The 24,051-nt window shown below is 39.5% G+C and overlaps 1 protein-coding gene across 6 annotated transcripts; it reads right to left on the bottom strand.

Annotated features, from left to right (window-relative positions):
* Window positions 1-933: 933 nt before the first annotated feature.
* On the bottom strand, window positions 934-23,915 carry klc1b (kinesin light chain 1b). Of its 6 annotated transcripts, none has more exons than XM_044045326.1 (17): window positions 23,853-23,915; window positions 16,788-17,058; window positions 15,909-16,139; window positions 14,854-14,935; window positions 14,399-14,627; window positions 14,179-14,266; window positions 13,712-13,813; window positions 13,019-13,192; window positions 12,408-12,507; window positions 11,198-11,250; window positions 10,864-10,931; window positions 10,281-10,389; window positions 10,120-10,128; window positions 9,686-9,838; window positions 2,652-2,776; window positions 2,468-2,525; window positions 934-2,368 (listed from the first exon to the last, which is right to left on the bottom strand). In XM_044045326.1, exons 2-17 carry the CDS (start codon window positions 17,034-17,036, stop codon window positions 2,294-2,296), a joined length of 1,905 nt encoding a protein of 634 aa, XP_043901261.1. In that variant the 5' UTR covers window positions 17,037-17,058; window positions 23,853-23,915; the 3' UTR covers window positions 934-2,293. The 6 variants fall into 6 exon arrangements, with proteins under 6 accessions (XP_043901261.1, XP_043901262.1, XP_043901263.1 ...); XM_044045327.1 differs by having other exon boundaries at window positions 14,854-14,932; XM_044045328.1 differs by lacking the exon at window positions 10,120-10,128.
* Between the last annotated feature and the right edge of the window lie 136 nt (window positions 23,916-24,051).

Here is a 24,051-nt window from a genome sequence, read left to right as displayed (position 1 = left end):
TGTCAAGGCGTGCAAAAACAAATGAATTGCATTCCATCATTAAATACCATGTCAATCTCGGAGCTGCTTTCTTTGATTGCCTTTGTTGTTTTATTCTGTTTCATTCGTGATTATTCTGATTTTATATGTTTTACATGAAGGATGATAATTAGTCATGTTGTAATATAAACTGAGATACGTTCAATTATGCACCAAAAAACGCCACCTCTTGACTCGTTTTGAGTTATTCGACAAACGCGCCGAAGATTTTACACTTTATTTTGAAAGGTAAACACATAGGTACATCCGTGTATCTATGGTAGCTTGATGTTAACTCACTCTGGCAGCTTCCGGTGCTCGTACCTCGGGATAAGGGATGCAACACTGCGACTGCCTGGTTCAATTTTCAACTGCAGTAGAATCATTCCTCATAATAATATAATACTAATACTACTAAGTAACATCAACCGATACAGAAGATTAAAGGGTGTTAGTGGATGTTTTGAGGGAGTCTTACCTAAAAAATTAAATTAACATCTGTCTATATTAATGTCATATTTGTGAGTGCTGTGTTCACTCTATCACTATTAATCTCTGTTGCATTGTTTCTTTCCATGACAGTGGAGGGAGGAAGCACAGCATTTCTTTAAAAGAGTGTCCAGGATTCATAAAGAGTTGAGACTCCACTCTGAGAGATTTATCAGAGAGTAGAAACCCCAAACTGACTTGGACTAGAAAAAACGGAGAAGAATGGGAGACACATCACATTCTTGCAAATGAGTTTTCACAGCGTTCCCACAGTTACTCAGAAGCTGATGTTTAAGATCTTTCCTTGTGGAGTTCACCGAGTTGTGACCTGATGATTTATAGAGGACAAAGCATAACGTTGGTCACTTAAACTCACAGATGTGGGGCCCGTCACAATCCCATATAGAAATAAAAGACAAAAACACATTCAGGAATAGAAAATTGCTGGATTTATTTCTGAATCAAGGTTAGTCTGTTTAAGATTTACTCTCAATCATGTGTTTTATGGCTGTACAAGAACCAGGTCCAAACAAATGCATATTAAGCCTTTTACCAACAATCGTAATCCTGATGTCCCGAATTTCTGATGATTTGTGAGTTTTTGTGATCGGTTTCTATTGAACACATTTATTACAAAGCATAAAAAGAAAAAAAAGAAGTGAGACATTCCAGTTTTCTTTTTGTGTAGAATCACTGAAAAATACAATTGAAGCCAAAAGACATCCATCTGAGAATTGTGCAAAATCTATAATAATCAAGACAATATCACTCATGCAGTTCACTGTAAACAACTATATATGAGTTCTGCTTGGCACCAGAGGTCATTCACGCAGACCGGGTTGAATTAAGCAACGTGTCGGCCTCATCATTTTCTATATACAATCGAAACACAACACGCATTTTCATGGTTGTGCTTTTTTTTTCACTACTTTCATGATAAAGTAAAGTTCATAACTGTTTCCTCAGCAATGAGAGAGCAAAGGTGTGGAGAAGCACACATGGACCTCAAAAGTGGAGATTTAAAGTAGTGTTTTAAATTTCAATGTTTTCCAAAACTTGGCACAAAGAAAAGTTATCAATAAACAGACAAATAAGTCATATCATGACGGTAGGATACACATTTCAACCTGTTTCCAAAAGCGTTAACCGACACTTATACTCATACTAATTCTCAAGCGGCAAATTATAGCCTTTAAAATTACAAAGAAAAACAAAACAATAGACCTACTCATTAAGGTTTCTTTATGATGTAAAACTAAATTATTACAATTTCTTAATGATATTCTACAGGAACAAAACACTGTGTGAAACAGGGAGACAAAGAAAATGTCAAATTGCAACAACATCAAGAGACACATACCAAAGTGCAGAGTCACAGTGATTTTGAATTAAGGGGGCGAGAGATGAGGTATGTTTTCTTGGCACACAGATCCCAAATCAGGAACGGGATGAAGGGGAAATGAGAGCAGTCCGTCAGTGGAAGACTGGAAGCAGCAACCTGAATTAAAAAAACTGGGGGAAAAAACACATCAGACGAGCATTTGTCTTGAAGATATGAAACATCTTTGGGTGTGGGTGTTGTTGGAAGGAAAAAAAGAAGAGTCTTTAGGTCAGAGAAAGGATGCGAGTGGTGAGTGTCTGACGCCATCTGGTAGTGTTGGTGGTGGTGATCACGTGATGCGGCTCGGTTACTGAGCCAGAAGAAGAAGAAGAAGAAGAAGAAAGAGCATCTTTGGGTTGGTGGACAGATCAGCTGATAGAGAGCCACCTGTTCACCAGCTGCAGCTTAGTTTCCAGTGTAGAGATTAATGGTGCTGGAGCTCAGGCCCCGGCTCTCCTTTAAGTGGCTGCTTCCCCGAGTCTGACAGAACAAACACAAAACATGTACTTGAAACATTTCCAGTGATTTAAAAAAAAAAAAAGCACAGATTTCAGCCAATTTGTACAAATGGTTCATCACCTGAAATGATTCATCGCTGGTTTTGTTCAGGTAGTTCAAAGAAGCAGCGCGTTTCATGCTGTTGAAAGAAGAGTAAGGAAATAATGCTTTTATAGTGTTTGAGTTGAGGGTTTATGAACAATGTATTGATTTAGGAAAAAGTCATTCCCATATTCCATCATAGCAGGATTCCCTCAAGTCTTACTTGGTGCTGCGAGGTTCAGGTGGTCCACTGCCCTGCAGTTTCTTCACCAGAAGCTCGCTGCTACGACGCAAAACGTCCCTGATCTTCCCCAGAGAGCCGCTGCGCTGCAGGGCTCCACTGCCGTCCTGCAGACACACACACACACACACACCCACACTCGTCAACTCACCCATGCAGCACCAAAGTCTTTTTTATTATTTTACTTCATCTAAAATGGAAATTATACACATTTGTGTTGAATGTATTTTTTAAAAACAACAATTAAGTGTTTGATTTGGTTTCCGTGATGAAGTCAATTACAGCACGAGGGCTGAACAAACAAAGACTCAAACCATGACGGCATAAAACCTTTTAATATAAAGGTCTGGTGTGTAATATTTAGGAGGATTTATTGGCAGAATATACAAGCTATAAGTATGTTTGTTATGTACTCTGGACAAGGGCTGTGCTGTGCTTTATGTAGGCACCATCTTGAGACGCAATATTTCTACAGCAGCCCGAATAAACCAACCAACCAGAGCAGAGCTTACTACAAAGAATAAAGGAGAATGTGGACAGAGACTCATATAGTTGCTCTTTTCAGTTTCTCACCTTATTCTTTGGACATTTTGGTTTTCAAACAAATGAATTCACATTTGGTATTTTGATATCTTCAACTCATAATACAAGAATGGATAAATATAGTACTTTATATTTATGTTGTGGAGGGGATTACTTTCCACTCTGCCTCGAGAAAACAGTATTTATCAAGTTATAGACTATCTATGTATGTAAGTAATGTCAAACACGTGAAGCCTTTGTGGCCAGATTTTGGAGAATGATAATATAAAGTTTTGTCCTCCTGCTATGATTGATTTCAACCTCTCCTGGACATACTTTAAATATTGCTTCTTGTTCTAAAGGGGCAATTTCACCCTGTGACTTCTCAAATCTTGGGACTGCAAGTTAAATAAATAAAGGAGAATGACATCCTTCCTGGTGTGTTAAGGTCACGGTCGTTCCCCGACACGCTTGGAAAAAAGAGAGATGTTACTAATTCTTACACACGGGGCCTTTAACTTAGATAAAAATGTTAGTTATACGGCACTAAATGTATTGGGAGTATGATAATGTGTAAAATATTAATACATTTCCTCTGGTTAATGTACATCTATGAAGATGTACAATTAAAAACATCTTTCTAACATTGTTATTATTGTGTGTCTACAGTTTTAGGTCCTTCAGGATTAATTATAATAATCAACTCATTTTCAGATAAATACAAGCACACCTATGTCCCAGTTTCTATATTGTTATTAAATGTAGTGAATGTGCTCAGGTTTATTCATTCATCAAGAAATGTAGTGACAGGTTAATGAAATAATAACTACTTTGCGGAATGAAACTCATGTCATCTTCATATCCATCCACCCATTCATCCTTACATTAGCCAGAAATAATATTATACTTAGAAGATGCAGTGTCATACAATGCAGTACAGTCTTATTTCCAGCAGGGGGGAGTGTTGATTAATCTACCGATTACACACTAATAATACAGACTGTAAAAAAGACAAAACTTCACAAATGAAAAACTTTATTTGAGAATACCAACAAGTGTTGATGCAATAATCTTCACAATGCAGAATGGTAAATATAATGCAGTCCTACGATAGTGCGCTAAGAACTTACCATTTATGTTCTTCCACTTTAAGGAACTCAAGTCACACTAAATATGTCATGAAGAGACGATAGGTTTAATAAATAAGCATTCCACTAACACAACAATATTGTCATAATTATGTGAAGAGCATAGTCAAATTCTTTTGTTCGCAGTTGCATTACAAGTATAGGTGTACTCGCTGGAAGGAATGAAGAATCAAGGCAAGTAGCATAATGAGAAGCCATATAGTGAATGCACTTGTCAAATCTATAAATACAGCCTACGATTATACTTCCAAGGAGTTAAAAGTCATTGTACATTCAGTTAGTTACACATTTGAAATAACGTTGATCTCGAGGAAAGACTAGCACTGTGACTTTTCAGTGTCTAAAAAAAATAAATAAATCATGATTCACCAAATTTGACGATGTTTACTCGCAAACTGTGTACGGAAGAAAAAAAACGGCGACACACCCAATTAAGCTTTGCGTTCAAAATACAGTATCCACAGTCAGAGAGGGGGCGTTGTGTGACTGTACCACCAAAACATACACTAATACACACTACAACTACACTAGGAATCCAGGCTTCCATTGAAATGTAACTTTACTCCAACACCAACAAATAAAGGCCATTCTGGGCATTTGTGTCCATTATGTTGAAATCTATTATGCTAGCAAGCGTTCAGGTGCCATGTATCGTGTCACACTGGCTTTACAGCGTAAGCTAATGTGGACTGTTCTCCTTTGAAAAGTGTCTGTGTACATACTGTGCCAGAGCAGAGCCTGTGTAAATACTCCATCCAACCAAGGACACCCAAGCTAGTGAGATCAACTTGAAAACAAATCACCATGGCAACAAAAGCTTGCTGTGGTCTGACCAATTCGCCGTCAGCTTTGGCCTAAATGATGCTGAGCGCCGCTGGTCTTTCACAACAGGTAAACACTAAGGCATTGTTAACTGACAATTGCCTTTATATTAATTTTTTTTAAAAAACGTAAACAAAATCATACAAAACAAAGGAATATTTCTATAAAAAAACAAAAATGGTAATGCTGCCTTCTCTTTTGCTGCTATGCTGGGGTGTTAAAAAGAATCGATTGTAAATATCTTGCTAAGCATTTGTAACTCTACAGTACCGTTCCAATCTGGTTTAGGCATTTGATCTGAGGCATGACTTTATACAGTACATTAAACACATGTGTGACTCACATTTGTGACTCACATTAACTTAGAGAGAAGCTAAGAGTACTTAAACCAGAAAATAAATAAGAGACCAATGCAGCTTTGGAGCTTTGTAACAATATTCAGTCTGTAGTATCAGTAACTTTTAATCTGACTGGGGGTTGGAGTGATTTCTGAAGCTTAAGCTGCTGTCAAACGTGACACTAATCCTCAAAACTGTTCCGTGTTTCTCTCAGTGTTCAACCTTTTTCCAGTTATTTAGATTTGCAGCTTCCGGCCGAATAAATCTACAAATGCACAAGCGGGTGTTTGAGAGACGAAAACATGTGCGAGTGACAATATTACATACACTGATTTCTTTTTTTGTTTCTTTTTTTTTTATGTTAGGTGAGAGACAGATTTAATGATTTCTGACATGGAGGATGATACAGAGTTAGTGAGAGGAAAGATCGAGAGTGGAAGAAGGAGAAGAAGAAGAAGAAGAAGAAGTAGAAGAAGGGGGGGAAACAGAGCAGCGTGAGAAGCCTAAACGTCCCAGCAGCTGTCAGTTGAAGAGAGGACAGAGATGACAACCAGGAGGGGACTTTCTGAGTCTCTGCCGGAGTGGGGGGCACCGGGAATGGTAGAGGAGCTGTTGGTTTGTTGGGACAGAGAAGGCCAGAGGGAACGACAACACACATCCTTTTGCTATAGTGTTGGGGAAGGAGAGAAGGGTGGAGGAATAATCTTGATGGCTTAGGCCTGATGAAAGAGAAAGAGAGAAACAGACAAAAAGACAAAAACAGCACACATTGTAAGATTAAGAGCTCTGGGGTTGGGCTTCCTACGCTGCATCCCTCATCTACTATAAACTGGACTGTCTGTCCTGTCACTATATTACCAGCAAATGCTCTGACTAGAATTTTCCTCAAGTACGGCAGAGAAACCGCAGCAGCACAGGAGCTGTACTTGTCTTATGAGCTGCACTGAAACAAGAAGCAGGTCAGTGATGCAGCGGGTTGGTGGTTGCAGTCACTATGACTCAGCTGTTTTTCCCTTTCCTCTCTGGGCACCAAAAAGTCCCAGCTCGGTACAGAGGACATGGCCAGTGACTGTGCACTGCAGATGTGAGACATCTGCAAGCATCAGCACTGAAGCAGACAGCTTATAGCTATTATTACAGTCAGTACCTTGACATGCACAGTTTAAATCGAGCTGAGGCCGTAGTCTGACTAAGACGGGCAATCAGATAACTTGCCGAGTTTGAGTATACATAGAAGGAGAAGAAAATCGTTTTATTGGCTGTTTAAGTCTGATGCACCGTATCTCTATTTAAACTAGTGCGTAATGATTAGTTTCCAGTTGTCCTTAACGTCACAGGAAACAAAATGTGAACTCGAGATGATTCGTGCTGTGGTTCTGTATGTTTCGTACTAGATTTAGCATGGCTCTTGTGGTTGCCGCGTTGTCCGATGTAAGACGCCACCGCTGTATGATTTCTGGCAACAGTACTGCAGCTTATTCGTCATCTACTTCTACTTCTGTGTCAAATACTGGGGAGAAAATTGTGCAGAACTGTGCAGTCCAACCCTAGTCCGACTAAAAGAATACATGCAGGAGTAATCAGACTTTGAATCGCATTATCGAGGTATGTCAGTCCAATTAAGACTGGCTCGATTTTAGTTGGACTAACTTGAAGACTAAAGACTAATATTGGACTTTTAACATGCAACATGTAAACGCACTGACTGATGATAAAGAGTGACTGACATTGTGAATAATATCTGTCTACAATGTTTTGAAAGTTTGTAAACTTGACTACTTTACGAATAAACATTACTTGTGTACTATGCAGCCATTTTATAATCTATGAATGATGAAAAAACTACTACCTAATACTACAAGCCCCATCTTCCTTGATGACTAATGAGCATAACACTTGGTACCAACCCACCCAAGCCTATTGTGTGGAATGAGAGATCAGGAGGGAGAGTACAATCCACTGAGTGAGAAAAAGGAAATTCAATTGACGGGCTGATTGGTTGTCATGGCAAGAGTAATCAACAAGGACGTAGGTTAGTGACATACAGAAAAAGGAAAGAGGCAAAGGATGAAACCTGGAAAACATGCAAACTAACAGGCAGCGCAGTGAAGCGTAGAGCAGGAAGCAGCTACACAAACGCACACACATACACGATGGGCTTTGAAAGACATGCACACACAACTGTACACATTACTGATTTAACGTCAACACCTCCACTAGTACAGAGGACAACTGTCATCTACGTATGTCCAATGCAAACTAAAGGAGCTTCAGTAAAACGATTCGACTGTGAAGCATAAGGTATTCAAATACCTAACACTGAGTATGTAAACCACATCTGCAGCCTCTGTGACATCAGACTTTGTGAGAGCAAGCATGAAAACATGTCGAGGCAAAGCGGGGAGAGTGATAAGTCTATGTGCCCATCACATTATCTCTCAGGAAATATCTACACAGGAGCAGAGAGCACTTTACGAGCCTATTTTCTAACACACAAAGTAGCCAGGTTGCACTTTTAAGGTGAATGGATGGATGGATGGATGGATGGAATTTGTCAAACAATCTTGTAGTCAAAAGATCAAATGTTTTTTTTAAATATTTTTTTTAAATCTGCTGTTTTGACTGTGTAAATTAAATATCTATACTGCTGTGGCCATGGCAATGAAATGCTCGCACATGACCTACAATCATACGTTTCAAAGAAAAGACAGGTGCACGCTTGGATGAATACACACGCCATGTGTTGACGGGGGTGAATTTTGAAGCGGTTTGGAGTTTGTGTGTTATGCACATGAACACGTGTGGAGAGAAGCATTCACATTCAGACCCACATTCTGCAAAACAAAAACAACCCCCCACACACACACACACCTTTCTCCTTGATGTTACTCACTCAGAGCAGCAGACATCGGGTTAAAAGACATTTGTCAACCATGTGAGAACACAGTGAACACACATGGCCCATTAGTGTGCGTGTTGTGAGTGAGTCACAGAGACTGGCAATGCTACATGCATGTTTGGACTATGTTGGTGCAGTGAGGGGCGTGGCTGCACTTAAGGGAAGGGAGAGGCACAAGCTCATATGAGGCATCTTTGCTGGCACAGTCCTGCCCTCTAGCTTATGTAACCATGACGAGGGGGGGTTTATCCAAGCTGGGATACAGTTTTAACTGTGACTATTTATCATTAAATATGAGTACTTTTCAGCATTGACCCCCTTCAATGATGAGGACAGAGGTTACAAAGTCTGAATAGAAGATATAAAAGCTGCTCAGTGAAATGACATAAATGATCGCTGGTCTGGGGGAAACACAGCTGGAGCTGACATTATAATGAGGCAATAAAACAGCAGCTGCATAAAAACTGTCCCATTCATGGCCCAGAGAGACCCTGTCAATCGTGTTTAATGGTGGAAACATGAGGCAACCTAATGGGATGATAGTTAGACTGGGCTGTATCTCTGTCAAAAGCGAATACACACTGATATGTTGCCAGGGTACCACAGAATGAGCTTGTGCCTTTTTTTGTTACTGCACCACTTGTGCAGAAGCATTGCTGGCAGAACAACGTAATACAAAAACAAGCTGGCAGGATTAACCATCAAGCAGTGAACAAAAAACAAACAAACTTGAAAACCTAGACCAAAGCATGCTCAGATGTTGTCAAAAAAACAACAAACCAGCATGCCAAGACACTCAATCAGCTTTGCTTTTGGGAAACCGAGATTTCCTGGTAAACAATATGGTTCTGTGCATCTAGAGGGAGCTGATGGACTGGTGCATCTACATTTCACTGGGTGAAGAAGTGGGAAGTAGCTGTGCCACATGTTCACTTTCACTGTGAGAAAGTAGGTCGGGTAATTTGACTTTAATTATTTTTTAATGGTGTGCCACAGTGACATCATAAAAGAAGTCATACAGGAATAATCATTCCTGATACCTCTGACAATTTCGGTAGAGGAACCAGAGGTTTTCAGGTAATGAGTCCACCTTCTTGCAATAACTCAGAAGACAAGAGTCCTTCTGTATCATCTTTCAAGTCTGACAACAGACGAGTCATAAATTTGTTTCTATTCATTTATGGGATTGCATACACCAGGCCAAACTCTCTGTGATAGCACTAACACCACCTTGTTCTTCCAGTGAGGTCACTGGCATTGACTCAACTGTAGTGGATTTGTACTCACCCCGTTCCACTCCACGCCCATACTCACTTCCTCGCCAGTCTCAGAGCCGCTCTCATACTTGACGCTAGTCAGACTGTCCCTGCTCCTCCGCCTGTCACCCTCTGTATCCTTCAGGATCTCCACCACACGTGTCTGGTGGATGGGGTCAATGCCCTGATGGGAACAAGACACAGGCACAGTGCGCAAGCAAGCACGTTAAAATCACAAACAGCACAAGGATGGATGTTAGCTGTTCGATATGGATGAGAGTGCAAAGTTATATGGAATTAAAAATGTTTTTTTTTTGTTTCGTTTCTCCCATGATGCATCGACAGAATTTGTCATAGCATCACAGAGAAGAGGGACATTTTGATATAATTGTGAGATGGGAGTGATGTTATGGGAGAGAGATGAAGTCTCTAATGGGGGCTATCAGTTAGACACAAACCACTTACTGTGTTGCTCTGGATCCATAGCAATGTAGAGAAAGGAAGAAAAATAACATGAGTTTTTCAGTGTACGGCCGGGAACACATTTCAGAATTCACAAAAACAGGGAACAAATAGGCTATCTGCGTGCAGAAATGGGCATTTTTCGTGTAAGAAATGCTGCTGACCTGCTTGCGAGACCTCACGGCACACTCTTCCAGGGTTTCTGCAGCCTCGAGTTTGCCCTGTCGGCGGTACAGGGCCCCCAGGTTTCTCAGGGTGGTGTTCACTGTAGGACTGGATACAGAAGAGGTAGACATAATGAAATTGAATCACCTTTAAAGAGGAACAACTTAGTGTGAGCAAATTAATGTTACACTGCCAAATAAACCTTCAAAACCCTAAAGCTACGATAGTTATAATTCAAGATTTATTAAATTACTTAGTGGTGTTGCTTTATGTGAGGTACTTCTCAGATATTTGATGATATATCATAGAGGCTTTAATAAGCCAGAGAAAGAGCTGCTTTGTTTTACACATCCAGGTTTAGAAACCACTCGCGAGAGCTCTATCTGAATTGCATTTAATTAATCATATGGTATATTATAATATCTCATATTTTATTTATTTATTTTTATCTACTAGGGACTGTGTTGTGACTGCGAGTTTGAATTGAACCAAATTAATAAACTTAACTGACTCTCAGCCTTTAACAAGAATAACAAGTTAATAAACAAGCTGTAAAAACATGCTAATCAGTGTCTGCCTCACCTGTTGACTTTGCAGGCCTTGTACCAACCTCCGTACTCTCCATATGGAGTGTTGTCTCGGTGTTTGCCCTGGAAGTAAATAATGGAGAGGAGGAAGAAAAGGGGGAGTGGTTATTTAAACCTGTTCAACAGCATTTTTCCTCTCTTTACACATAACTATTATGCTGAACGTAGTTCAAGATGTATGTCAAGGACAAGATCACATTTCACTTTCCAGGAAGTGAAACTGACTGACCCTTTTTTCCCAATGTCTCAGCCTTTAATTTTGTCTTTTTTAAAGAATGCATAAGGACGATAACAGTCGTCATTTGAATAGATGACATAAATCCCCTCACCTTACTCATCTCCTCTCTTTCCTCTGCATGCATCCAGATGGGCTTGTTCTCAGCTGAAGACACACAAACACAAGAAGTGTTTCTACACAGTTCAGCAGGACTAGAAAACAGCCGATTGACCTTAAGATGTTTCAATTGCTTTTTTTTGGTTGCAGTGGCAAGAGAACAAACAATGAATTGATCTTGTTTAATTACCCACAGTTTGTTTTGACTGGAGTTTATTAAATATTAAAATGCTTGCTAGACATTTAACACACTTTTTACAAAACAAGACAAAGCTGACTTAGCAGAAATCCATGTAGGGTAACATACAGCACTTTAATTTAATAAGTGAGTAAACATTTTCCAGATTTTCCACTAAGATTAAATCACAATTGTACAGACATTGACACAGAGAAGCAGCATGAATGTAATAGAGACAATCAACACACTTGATTTATCATAAATAGAAACAAGATGAGCAAGATGGCATCATTCACTCAAACAAGCATACCTGCAACTCCTCTCACACACACAAGTAAAAAGCAGTCACAACCCTGGGGTCGCAACAACAACATTGCAACATTAAAAGTTTTGTTTTGTTGCTTCCCTTCAACCTTCAACTAACTCCCCATGAGGCTTAAAAAAACTGTCAGCACTATTGTCAGGTTCACAGATGAAAAATGAACCGTTTTAGAAAAATGTGAGATGCTTTTGCTCATAAAGCATCAAAGCAGGGGCATTGTGCAGAGTCATTTCCATGCCATTTTCAAAGCTGTCAATCTAGTCCCTGAAGAAAAGCCAACTAAAAAGCTCAACTTTAACTCAAGGAGAAGAAAATAGTGAGAGCTTTTCTTTTAAACAAGTTAACTCTTTATTTATTCATATAGTTTCTGTGAAGATTCTTTACAGAGCCTTCTGAATGGTGGAGGTTGGCACCCTGCTTAGAACATCTTCCACTTTTTGACCGTCTGTCCATCACCGACTCCGCTTACTGGTGTGAGAGGTGGAATATTAGACGTCGGTAGATGAAAAACAAAAGACAAATCTAATGCACGTACTGCAATATACTGTATATACAGAGCCCACCACCATGTTTCTTGGGATAATGCCAAATGTATTTAATGTTCATAGAAATAGTAATTTCTATATATACATATATAAAAAACTTAAATATTTATTTACTGTACTTTATATACTGTAAATTACAGCATCTACCATGGGGCCTTACCATCAACAGATCCAAATTCTTTCTCATGAGCACGAGTCAGAATCTCTTTGTACAGAATCTCAGCCTCCTTGTATTTGCCCTGTTTGAGGAAGCAGGATGCCTGAGGAAGAAAAAGAAGTGATGTTTGTGATGGATCAAACCAGCCTATTGATTCAGCGAGTCTCTTGAGACGGGAAAGCAATCTCACTGCATATTTCTCCTGCACAATAAGGATAAAGATAAACAATTTATTATCACGGGGCTTCTCTTATTTTCCACATACAGCCTTTCCATCATCAGTGGGACAGGACAGAAAAGCAGATTGGCTTCGAGAATTACTGGAAGCATGTCAGCAGACAAAGGACTATTGATCTGCGATAAGCAATTCTAACTTATACGGAAATAAACCTGGAGATGACAATTCATGTGCGGCTTAACCATTGGATTAAAAAGCAGTTGGTCCCTGCCTCTGGCAGACAGAAAAAAATAGTGATTGTGCTTATAATATAATGAATATGTGTCTAGGTTTTAAATTCACTGCTCAAATGGGACACTAGTTCTTGTACAAATGAATAGTAAGAGGGGAAAAGCTCAATAAAAGCTGACTCTGATGGTGGTAACTTCTCTCTCACCAGGTTGTTCTTGGTTTTGGCCACATTGGGATCATCTGGGCCCAGTCTGCACTCGTAGATCTCCAGGGCACGGCAGTAGTAATACTCCACCTCTTCATACTTGCCCTGGTTCTGACACAGCAGGGCCAGGTTATTAAGCTGTTTGGCCACATCTGGGTGATCCTTCCCCAGGACCTAATAGAAATCATGAAGCAAATGTTCTGAATTAAGGTTTGTGTGTTTCTCTCCCTCCTGCATTTTTCCTTTCTCCACCTCCATTTATTTATCCTCGCTGCTTTTGCCAGGCCCCTGGAATATCTGATAAAAGACTAGCTCATCAATACAGAAAGTACAGAATGTGACTTTTGGTCAAAGAAAAATCGATGTCCTCCACAGCGGTATATAGATTTGTCGTGTCTCCTATCTGCTCCTTCTTTGCTCCCCCAATGCCTGCTATCCATTTTTAGCTGTGCTCCCAATTAAAACCCTCAGTTCCCCACGGACATGGGAATGGCCCTCAGTGGAAACTTAACAGACAATTCAAGAAAATAATTTGCTTGGGCCCTACTTATAGTTTGCTGATAGCTTGAGGATCCAGTAGCTCCAACTGACACTTTGGATAAACTATAACTGTTACTCACTTTAGTACAATGAGCTAATTGTTCAGCAGTGTTGTGCAGAGCTGTGCAGGTGCTATCTAGAGATATGACCTACCTTTTCTCTGATCTCCAGAGCCCTTTTACACAGAGGCTCTGCCTCCTTGTACTTCCCTCTCTTTCCATACAGCACGGCCAAATTGTTCAGTGTCGCAGCAACCTGATGACAGAGAAACATTTGAGTAAGACCACTTCTTTTCACAGTTTAGATTTATGGCATCACAAGTTCTTTTTCTGTTGTCTAATGACTTGACACATTTAAAGCTGTTTAATTGCACCCAGTGTTTTACAATGAGTCATTCTATACAAACTGAGGGAATTGAATAAGCTTTGTTCAATAACACTGCACACATGAGACACATGGTCAAGAATCCATACTTAAATAGTATATTTATCCCTACAGAGAGAGAAAACACAGCAGATTGTGCCCAGTATTGCCTCCATGGTGACCAGGTGACTAATTTCATGAAAACACAGATGTGTCCAAGTCAGGATATGGTTGTCATATCAAAGGTGGAGGCTTACAGCAGGATGGTCTTTTCCCAAGGTTTTCTCCCTGATAGACAGAGCATCATTGAGCAGATGGGCTGCCTCTTTGTATTTATTCTGATCCCTGCATGAGTGAGAGGGAGAAACAGGACAACAGGGTGAGACTGAATGTTTCTTATTCTTTGGCATAACTGTTTGGAAATTAAATTAACAGTAATAGTCAACATTCTAAAAAAAAGAGAGGGTATTTTCTTACCTATAGACCAAGGCCAGGATGTTGAGCATGGTGGCCACATCAGGGTGGTCATGTCCAGAAGTCTTCTCTAGGTCCTCCAAAGCCTGCTTGCAAAGAGGGACAGCCACCTCGTACCTACCCTGGGAGGCATACTGGATCACCAGGTTGTGCAGGGTTCTAAGCCGAGCCGGGATCTCGTAGCCTCCCTGCTGGGCTGCAGCTACGGCTGCACTGTTGTGTTGGTGCTGCACTGTGGGATAAAATGCTGTGTGTTATGTGATGTTGGCTTAATTGAAGAGAGAAGAAAGTAAAACTCTGGCCTGATTATATCAATAACTATATTTACAAGCAGACAATTCAGTTATTACAGGAAATTCAAATCTACTGGATAGCACAATTACTGCTTGGTAACACAACACTTTTTATATTTATATCATTATGGGTGAGTACAATCATAATGTTGTGTTGTGTCTTACTTCCTTGGCCTTGGTCCTCTTCATCATTAGGGAAGAGATCATCCAGAGAGTCCTTTGGTGCTTCTCGGTCCTTCTCCTCCTGCTGAAAGGATTAAACAATTGTATGAGTCACATCCTCCAACAGACAGTGAACATTTACCAAGTAACATGAACAGAGACATTAAGAATGACAAGTGTATTGATCTGATTTCCTCAAAGCGAGCATGTGTGAGGTCATACCTGATTGGATGCTTGCTATTTATATTACATCCGGGTGGAGATAAACTGATCATCAGTGTGCCACATCAACTTTAAATTAAGCATCATGGTGCTATAGAGATGCCCTGGTCTATAAATAATATTCTTTGCCTAGTAGACCTGAGCAACAAGGGACACAAGTATTATAATGTTTGGGCTATATTATCCTTAATCAAAATCGTAATGTATGTTTATTAGCAATGACATAATCTTTTAACCTTATCGGTTATTACATTAATACAGCTGGTAGCATTAGAACAAAAAAAAAGTCAGCATTAAAATACTTAAATTTCATGAGTTCATTATTTTACTCTGACCCGATACAGTTAATTGGATTTAAAGATAAACTATACTAATACAAATTCATCAAATGATTTATAAATGCAGACGAACGTTAAAGGCTGGGGAATAGATGGGCTTTTTTTTCTTGTTGAAGCAGATAATTAACAAACATGATTAACTTATCTTTGTGATTCATCTCCACCACCTGGTCAAAAACAACCACAACATCGAGGCTAATTTCTGCAACAAACAGCTGTGTTCCTTCCCCTGTCAGATGCCATTCACAGTTTTCCTGCACTATAACGTTAAGTCTGTGCTTTTTAAAGGTATTTTCAACTCTACTTTTCCTATTTGGTTCAAAGCACAATATCTTCATTTGTATCCAACTCTTCTTAAACGCAATCATAAGCACATGCCTCAAAATGTATCAGACACATTTTACAAAAAATATATATTAGCGAGACAGTAAGATCTGTAAATGTGTCACTAATCGTACGTGCAGGACATCAAGCTCTTCTTCAGTGTTTAGTACTTACAGTGGGTGATACATCTTCATCATATTTCTTGAGCTCATTCATGAACTCCAGGTGTTTCTTCTCCTCCTCCAGCTGAGCCACATTCTGCTCACTCTTCTGCAGCTTCTGCTGGGTGTTAGCCAGCTCATCACGCAGCCACTGGTTTTCCTGGCAAAGCCTCCTCACCTGTGCACGCAGCTTCTGCTTCTCCGACTCCACCGCGTTCAGGTGGTTGGACAGAGCCATCATCACCTGGAACAGAGACAATATTTAACAACAATGACATTTAACAGAAAGAAACTGTTGCAACAGCAAAGCACATTCAGTACCAGATTCAAGCTGATTCTTCATGAATCACAATCACCACACAAGCTCAGTTTAGAATGAGGAAGCTGTGAGGAGGCAGAACTGCCCAAAGCTAAAGATACTAAAACATTCACACTCATTTAACAAACAATTGCTAACATCAAATGTTACTACATTCTAAATTAAAATGGTTGTTAAAAACCACCATAATAAAGCAGAGGATATGTAGGTTGTCTCACACTAAATCATTTTTTTTTCTTGCATTTGTTGTGCTGTCATGCACCACCAAATCCTTATTCTTTTATTGAATTTGTTTCCAGGTTTGTTTGAATATCATATATGAATTTTGTAACTGTAGAGGAAAACTGAAAACTATGTTAAACATTAAGTTTAAACTTATTGTAAAGAAGGGAGAAGGCTTGATGAGTTCACACTTCTGTCCTTTCGGACACATAACCATTGAGTTGTTACTATACAATGCAACCCACTTCATTTAACGGAACAATTTCTTTCACTTCTATGATAATGGCAACCAAACAACTACTCCTAATCACGCTTTATTTTCCTCCTCACTCCTCTTTCATTTTGTCTTACCTGTGCTTCTCCCAGGCCTAGTTCAATCATTTCCACTGACTTGCGGAGCAGGTTGGACTTCTCGTGCACCAGGTTGGCCTCTTCATCCTTCTTTAGGCACTTTATGGTCTCCAGGAGGCTGTGGAGGATGGAATTGTGCTCATTCTTCAAGGCCTCCAGACCCTGGATCACCAGCTTCGTGTTGGAGATGATCTCCTCCTGAGAAAGCTTCTCAAGCTTCTCTTCTCTTGGATACACCATGGTAGACATCTTCTATATAGCCCAAGGAAACCTATTAAGGTTAAAAAAAAAGAAAAAGAGAGAGACACAGAATGGCATTTTAAAAGTGATCTTTCTCTTTCAACAGTACACATTACATTTCCTGTTAAAAGATATCAGACTCCCTGTCATTGATTCTAACCGGCGTCATATCATTTCTGTGTTTGGCTAATAAGATTTAAACATGATCCTTCAGTAATGGTTCAACCATAAACCAATCAATCAATAAAGGAAATGTCAGAGCAAATTATCTGTGAGCTTTCTCCATAGCTAAGACAATGACTTCAAGACTACAGTATACCAAACTATACAAATTCAGAACACTGCCACCAAATCTAGGTACACTTCTCACCTGTAAATACACCTATGCATAACATGCACAGATTGTCTACTTTGTGAACTACTTCATAACAAAAGATTTTATTATTTAGGGTCATCAAGTTCCTCCAACATGTTTTAGTACTGCTAATTCAGGTGAAATTCTTATAATGAGCTAACGCCCCTGGAGATCAATTCTTTCTTACACTGCATTTAAGAACAAATTTGAAAAGAAAGCTTATCACCAGCGGTGCAGATTATAATAACAGGACAGATTGCTGAGACTTGGCAGCTATAATGGGCTTTGGTTGGGAGAAGGACTGCAGCTTGCAGTGTGCCAGAGGGTACACAGTTTCTACAAAGTGGGTGCCTTCTGGTGCCAACCCTATCCAGAAGGCCTAGCTGGTGGCATGAATGGCTGAGAGTCACGGAAAAGAAGACTCAACAAAAGCCTCAGCAACCCAGTTGCTGGTTAAATCAGAGGGTGACAATAATATTGTGTAAGTACATGGAACAAGTGCTATTTTCCCCAAACAGTCTGAAGATAACCTATGACTCATAAAGCCACATCACTGAGCCATGTTGGCTCCATAATGCAAATGTCAGTGCAAAAATCAGCCATCTCTGTCCAAAAAAAAGGTCCACACGATGTTGAGCAAGTAGTGCATTGTAGAATTCATCATCATCATCATTATCAGCAGCAGCAGTGCGAATGAGAGATTAAAAATGAGGGGGCTTGTGGTAATAAACACCAACTGAGCCACCTGTCTTGGGGAAAATGTACAACACCATTAGTGTGCCTCTCCCTGCTTTGCTTTTTGCATTTCAAAAAATGATCTAAGGAAACTAAAAAAGACAAATAACAGCAATAAATAGCTATTTCTCATGGAATGTAACACCATAATTAACAATAACAGGTACTTTGGCTTTTTAAATTAATGGAAGTGAGGAAAGATTTATCTTAAGTTTTAGTGAGGTATACTGATTGTTGGGTTAAGACTGCAACAAATCAACTGAGAGAGACCATAATAGAAAATTGCTTAAGGACAATTTCCATCAAAAATCTGTAATGCGTGTGCGATCTTGATATGCAGTTTTGTCTAACCAAGGAAACTAGACAGCACATACATATGAGAAGCTTGGGATTTATGTGACATTGACAATGACCTTGAAGACAGAGAACCTTCACAGCCTTTGGATCAAATTGCCTTAATTTATTTGCTTGTGTCTTTTCAATGAACCCTGAAAAAGTTGACACTTGCAGCCGCAGACCCAGAACAAGAAATCAAACTGAATCTGTTACTGGTATCCAGTAATTACACCCATTTTTGAATGTATGCATGTCACATCATGTAATCACAGCCGAGCTCTGTCAGAGTGATGATGATGCTAATATATTTCATGACGAACTCTAAACAAGCACACAGGAACAGCTACTGCAGTCAGTTAGAAGCCAACTGGATGTCAGTCAACCAGTGGAATAGCTTTTATCAGGATGACAGTGGAGCCTCCAGCTAAAGGCACTTTAGTCAGAAGAGCAGCAGTGATAAATTATAAAATGTGTCAGGTGACGTGCTTCCCATCTCTTTTTCTCATTTCCCCAGTTAAATGTGTTACTGTCTTTAGATTTATGAACCCACAAACTAATATCCATATAAAAAACTAACAATGCATTATTTATGAAGGAAATTGTATCCAATGACTCTCCAACAAAAGAGAGATTGTGTGTATAATCATGGTATTCACATGTTTAGGAGACTAAGAACAAAATGACCAGAGGGCTTACAGTCATCAGCTACAAGAGGTACATCACGGAAAAAAACTGCTATTGGGGAAGTTAACCTGCAGGCAACAAGTAACAGGAGAACTGACACTAATGACAAATAGAGGGCAGCACAGACATGTGAAAGTCCTGACAAAAAAATCTTGAGACTTTCTACAACAAGAACCTCTAGATAAAGCTGTATTTTCATTGGCATAGCCATTGACATGAAAGACATTCAGAAAGAAAACATTTCAGTTCACTTCAAGGGTAAGTAGTCACATGCATGCTATGTGACCATTATGCTGTAAAAGGGGGAAAGCCCTGAGTAAATTCAAGGCAGGAACCATAAAACTCTATAATGAAAAGAACCAGAGACAGACTTGAACAAGTCCACTGTCTCACTGAGTCTTGGCACCAAAGCTCTTACCTGCTCTGAAAAAGATATGAAACGATTTCTTTGAAAACTAAATCAAACACATTCACAGATCAAGCATCTTATTCCCCAGAGCACTCACAGTCGCAGCTGTGAAACACCTATGGGGATGAAAGTACAAACTAACTTTGTATACACTGTAGTTAACAAAGGGCTGTCAGCCAACAGAGAAACCAGCTGTTTTTCCTTGATAAAATACACACAAACACACGCCTCAAGTACCTGCACTCACGCTTTCTTCAGACAGCTGAAGTTAATGTTTTCCAACTTTTTAAAGAGGTGAGATAAAGTCCAACAGGTGCCTTGTTTTCTTCAAAAGACTACACTTGAATTAATATTTAACATTTACTTTTCCCAGTTTTAACTTTGTTTAAAAAAAAAAAACAATGCAAATATAACTGGTGATAGCGTCGAATGAATAATAAAATGCAACCACGTAGGCTGTACAACTAAAATGGGCCATTAGGTTTTTGGGGACAGATAAAAAGAACAAGCTGACCACATTAACATTACACATTACACCAAACAGCAGCATAAATTCACTTAGTCCAGGCTTTTATCCAAATCCCCTCATGATCAGCTGCAGGAATGACCAAGATCAGGAAAAGTTCAGTAGCAGCAAGTCCGGCAGTAGCTAGTAATCACAAGAAATTCAAAAAAGTTAACTCGGGAACAAGGAAACCCCTCAATTTGGAGCTACTTGATGTGACTTTAATATATACTATATGCAATACAGAGGAGACACAGTGCATTAAGAAATGTTCGTGCTTCTAACTGGTAGTTTGGAAAATACTGGACACGGTCCTGAAATGTAACCTTGCAGTTGGGTTGGAAAACCACTGAGCATCATTATGAGTAAAATCCAATTCTGAACAAAGCTACCATGGTTCTTCTAAATGCACTAGGAAACAACTAATAAAACATGAAAAAGTGAACATTACATCGTCAAGAGGAATCTAAATGCTTAAGTCATCCATCATTCATACAATTAATGATTTCAGCTGCTACAAATTGCTAGACCAGCAAACCAGTCTTGGTTTCAGTGGAAGATCAGAGATTCATGGTTTGGCACAGGGAAAAGCTGATGGAATAATGTCTCCTCCTCCAGCAATAACATTACACACAAGCTAAACGCATCACAAACCTGATGTGTAAATCGAAACGAGCAAGCCTTCCATGTGAAACTGAGACAAGAGAGTGAAAAATAAGCAGGACTGTAATGAGAGAGATGAGAGTTGATGTTGGGGAAATGAGAAATGAAATGAGTGACCTTCTCGCTGCTCATTCAGAACAAATCACATCAGCTTAGGCTGCACATCAAGAGACAACCCCACCCAAAGCAGGAGGAAAACAGAGTGCAGAGGAGCAGGTCGGACGGGGGAGGGAGCCATCCTGATCTAGACACTGCTTCTCTATATGACAGAAACAAAGGATCATACCTAACAAGACATGATGCAAATCACCTCAGTGGCTCCCCTTAAAGACTCCAGGAGCCGTTCACACACAACAGACGCTGACAATACACAACACATAAAAGCAGGTCCAATTGCCTACCACTGTCTACTGAAGATGACCTGGATGGCTGAGAAACTTTACAGACATCGACAACACACAAAATGCACTGCTCGGTTAACAACCACAGTTTCTTGGTACTATATGGTGTGTGTGTGTGTGAAAATATTGCACTGCTCTCATTTACTCAAATTTGAACACCCCATAGTTCCCTGGTGAGCTAATACCATGTATAATCCAAGATCAAACCATTCACAATGTAGTCCAGTATTGTCATGTGGCTACAGGTACATTTGGAGCTAACCAAACACTTGCAGCATGGACTGGAATGATCAAATACACCTCCTGAAATATCTGTTTATATAATTAAATATGCTCTGTGGTGTTCACTGACTGACTAATACAAATGTGTTGATGAGATCAGCACCAATGACTTTCTGATAACATCACACCACTGAACTTATCTAACACACACCCAATATTTAAATACGCTTGAATTGAATCCAAAACAGATCAGATAGAGTGACCTTGGGTTAAACATCCATCGAAGGATTTATATAGCCATTTCAAAAGTCATCCACAAAAACTTCACCGCACAGCATTTACACATTCACAGTGATGTTGTGATTATATATAGTTGGATTTATTCAAATATACTAAGTCCACAAAACAAAGAAACAGACATAATGGCTACACCTAACAAATATTCAAACCACATGAATTCATACAATAGCATGAAAATATTCCCTGTGATGGCCAGACTTAATATCCCAATCATTTCTCTGTGACTACTAGGAATTCAATTTTATTGACAAGTTACATGATTCAATCTCATGGGAGATCAAAGGTCACAAAATATATTGATGTTAGCGCCTGACAAAGATGTCAATGGAATCATTTGAGAGGAATGCACAGTTTTATGAACGACAAGTCTGTGTTTGCAGAAACAACTCACCACTGTGTGTGCAGTGTTTTCCCCCCCGATATTATTTTCTAACACAAATGGTTGGATACAAAACCTTTCTCTATGTTCAGCCAATGCTGGACCATCTCTATGTCACATTTGTACACCCAGAGCACTATTCTTCATTTGCCTTCATCTCTAGAGAGGCTTCAAGCCTCACACTGTCACCTCTCCATTTAGTAAGCACTCTTCACTCGTGACCTCTTTTTCACTAATGAACCAGTCTTTCAATGCTATTTTTTATGCTGTTCTCAATAATGTGGGTAAACTTAATTATCCTAAATTAATAGTGCATATGATTGAATGTGCACACTAAAACCAAGTGTCACTACATGATAATCTTTCTGACTTAATGGATGATGCCATTCTTGACTTTTAAATTGGGTTTTTCTTGAAAATGTCATGTGTTTGGTTTAAGGCAAACATCATCCTCCGCTTATCCGGGGCCCGGTCGCGGTTTAAGGCAAACATACAATTTAAATATATGAATTATAATTTCCTATTAAAGCTTAGCTCCAATGAAAATACATGATGGCAGAAAAGCAACATACATATTAGTGTTGAAATAATAATATATGAATGGATATGAAGAGGGAAGACTCCAGTGGGAGCATCAACAACTCCTTGGCCAATAGATAGATACTTTATTAATACCGAGGGAAGTTTTGGGCATCTAGTAGCTCTACAAAGTACACCCACATATAACATACACATAACAACACTATACATTCACCCATGTACGTACATAAACCCACAAAGATACTTGAATGTAGTGAGGATGTAACTGTGATGTATACTAAATTGATTAACTTATTAGACATGATACCTGGCTGTGGGTGATAAGAAAATAAAGAATGAAGAATGAAGAATATGAGTGCCATCTTGACTGAGATGAATATCCTGTCTACTTTGTTTGGCACACCCTTATTAATACCACTTTATCCGTTTCCTGCTCAAATGTCAACCCAGCACTCTGGCCTCCATAACACGGGCCAGACACAAAGAAGAGCCTGCCATCCAGGAGGGTGTGGCAGAGCCTGGGACAGCGAGGAGCGAAGTGCCGCTTGACACTAACCGCGGTCATCCATCACCCCACTGAAATCAGCTGCTGTTTACCTAATCACACGTCTGAAAATGTCTCGAGAATCATCTACCTGACTTAAGCGGCGTTATGTCGAAAATATGACACCTGTATACACCACCTCTCTCTGCTCTGTTCCACATCTGAAGCAATGCAGGAAAAAAACAATCGCAAGACTTTTGGTTCAATATCGTGGTAGCTACATGATAATGACTGCGCACAACCTCAGTACTGTTTAAACAACAATGGGCAGCCTAAAAATATTGTCTAGGACCGTTACAACATAAAATAAACTTATGTTGTATTTGTCATATGGCATAATCGCTACAGCACTGCTACTTAATCACATTGTGTTATGACTTTCGCAGTTCACAACGCGATTCTGCCATTGTCTTGCAGATTTTTTACATTGATCAGGCACATATTTATATCATATATATGTACTTTTTCGAATGATTTATTGTGACATCTAGATTGATATTTAAGCCAAACTCACACCAAAGCTTACAAAAGGTTGCTTTTCGATGTGTTTCGCTCTCCCGTCAGCAATTAGTAATAAGCTAGCTTCGGCTAACTAGCTAGCATCACCACTCCCTAGTTGTTCAGCCTATTGAAACCGCAAAACTCGTGATTTCTACCGACAGTGTCTTGAGATTATACCGTTCAAATAAACGGTCATATACGAATACCTCGCAAATATGATTTAAATTAGTAGGAATACCGCTATTACTTACCGAGAGCTAGGACCGACGGCCGTTCAGCCCCTTTAAATCCAAAATGTCTCCGGGACTGCGAAGATCTCCCAGCAGCCTCTGCGGCTGAGGACAGGGCTCGTGACGTCATTTTCTGTTTTACCCTCCATCTTTGTTGTTCCATAATGTGCTATTATTTTATATGTTTTACTTTTATTATTTTATTTATTTAAACTTCTCA

Source organism: Solea senegalensis, linkage group LG15 (assembly GCF_019176455.1).
Source record: "Solea senegalensis isolate Sse05_10M linkage group LG15, IFAPA_SoseM_1, whole genome shotgun sequence".
Classification (NCBI taxonomy): domain Eukaryota; kingdom Metazoa; phylum Chordata; class Actinopteri; order Pleuronectiformes; family Soleidae; genus Solea; species Solea senegalensis.
Note: the sequence above shows the minus strand (reverse complement) of the source record. Positions and strands in the feature narration are given on the sequence as shown.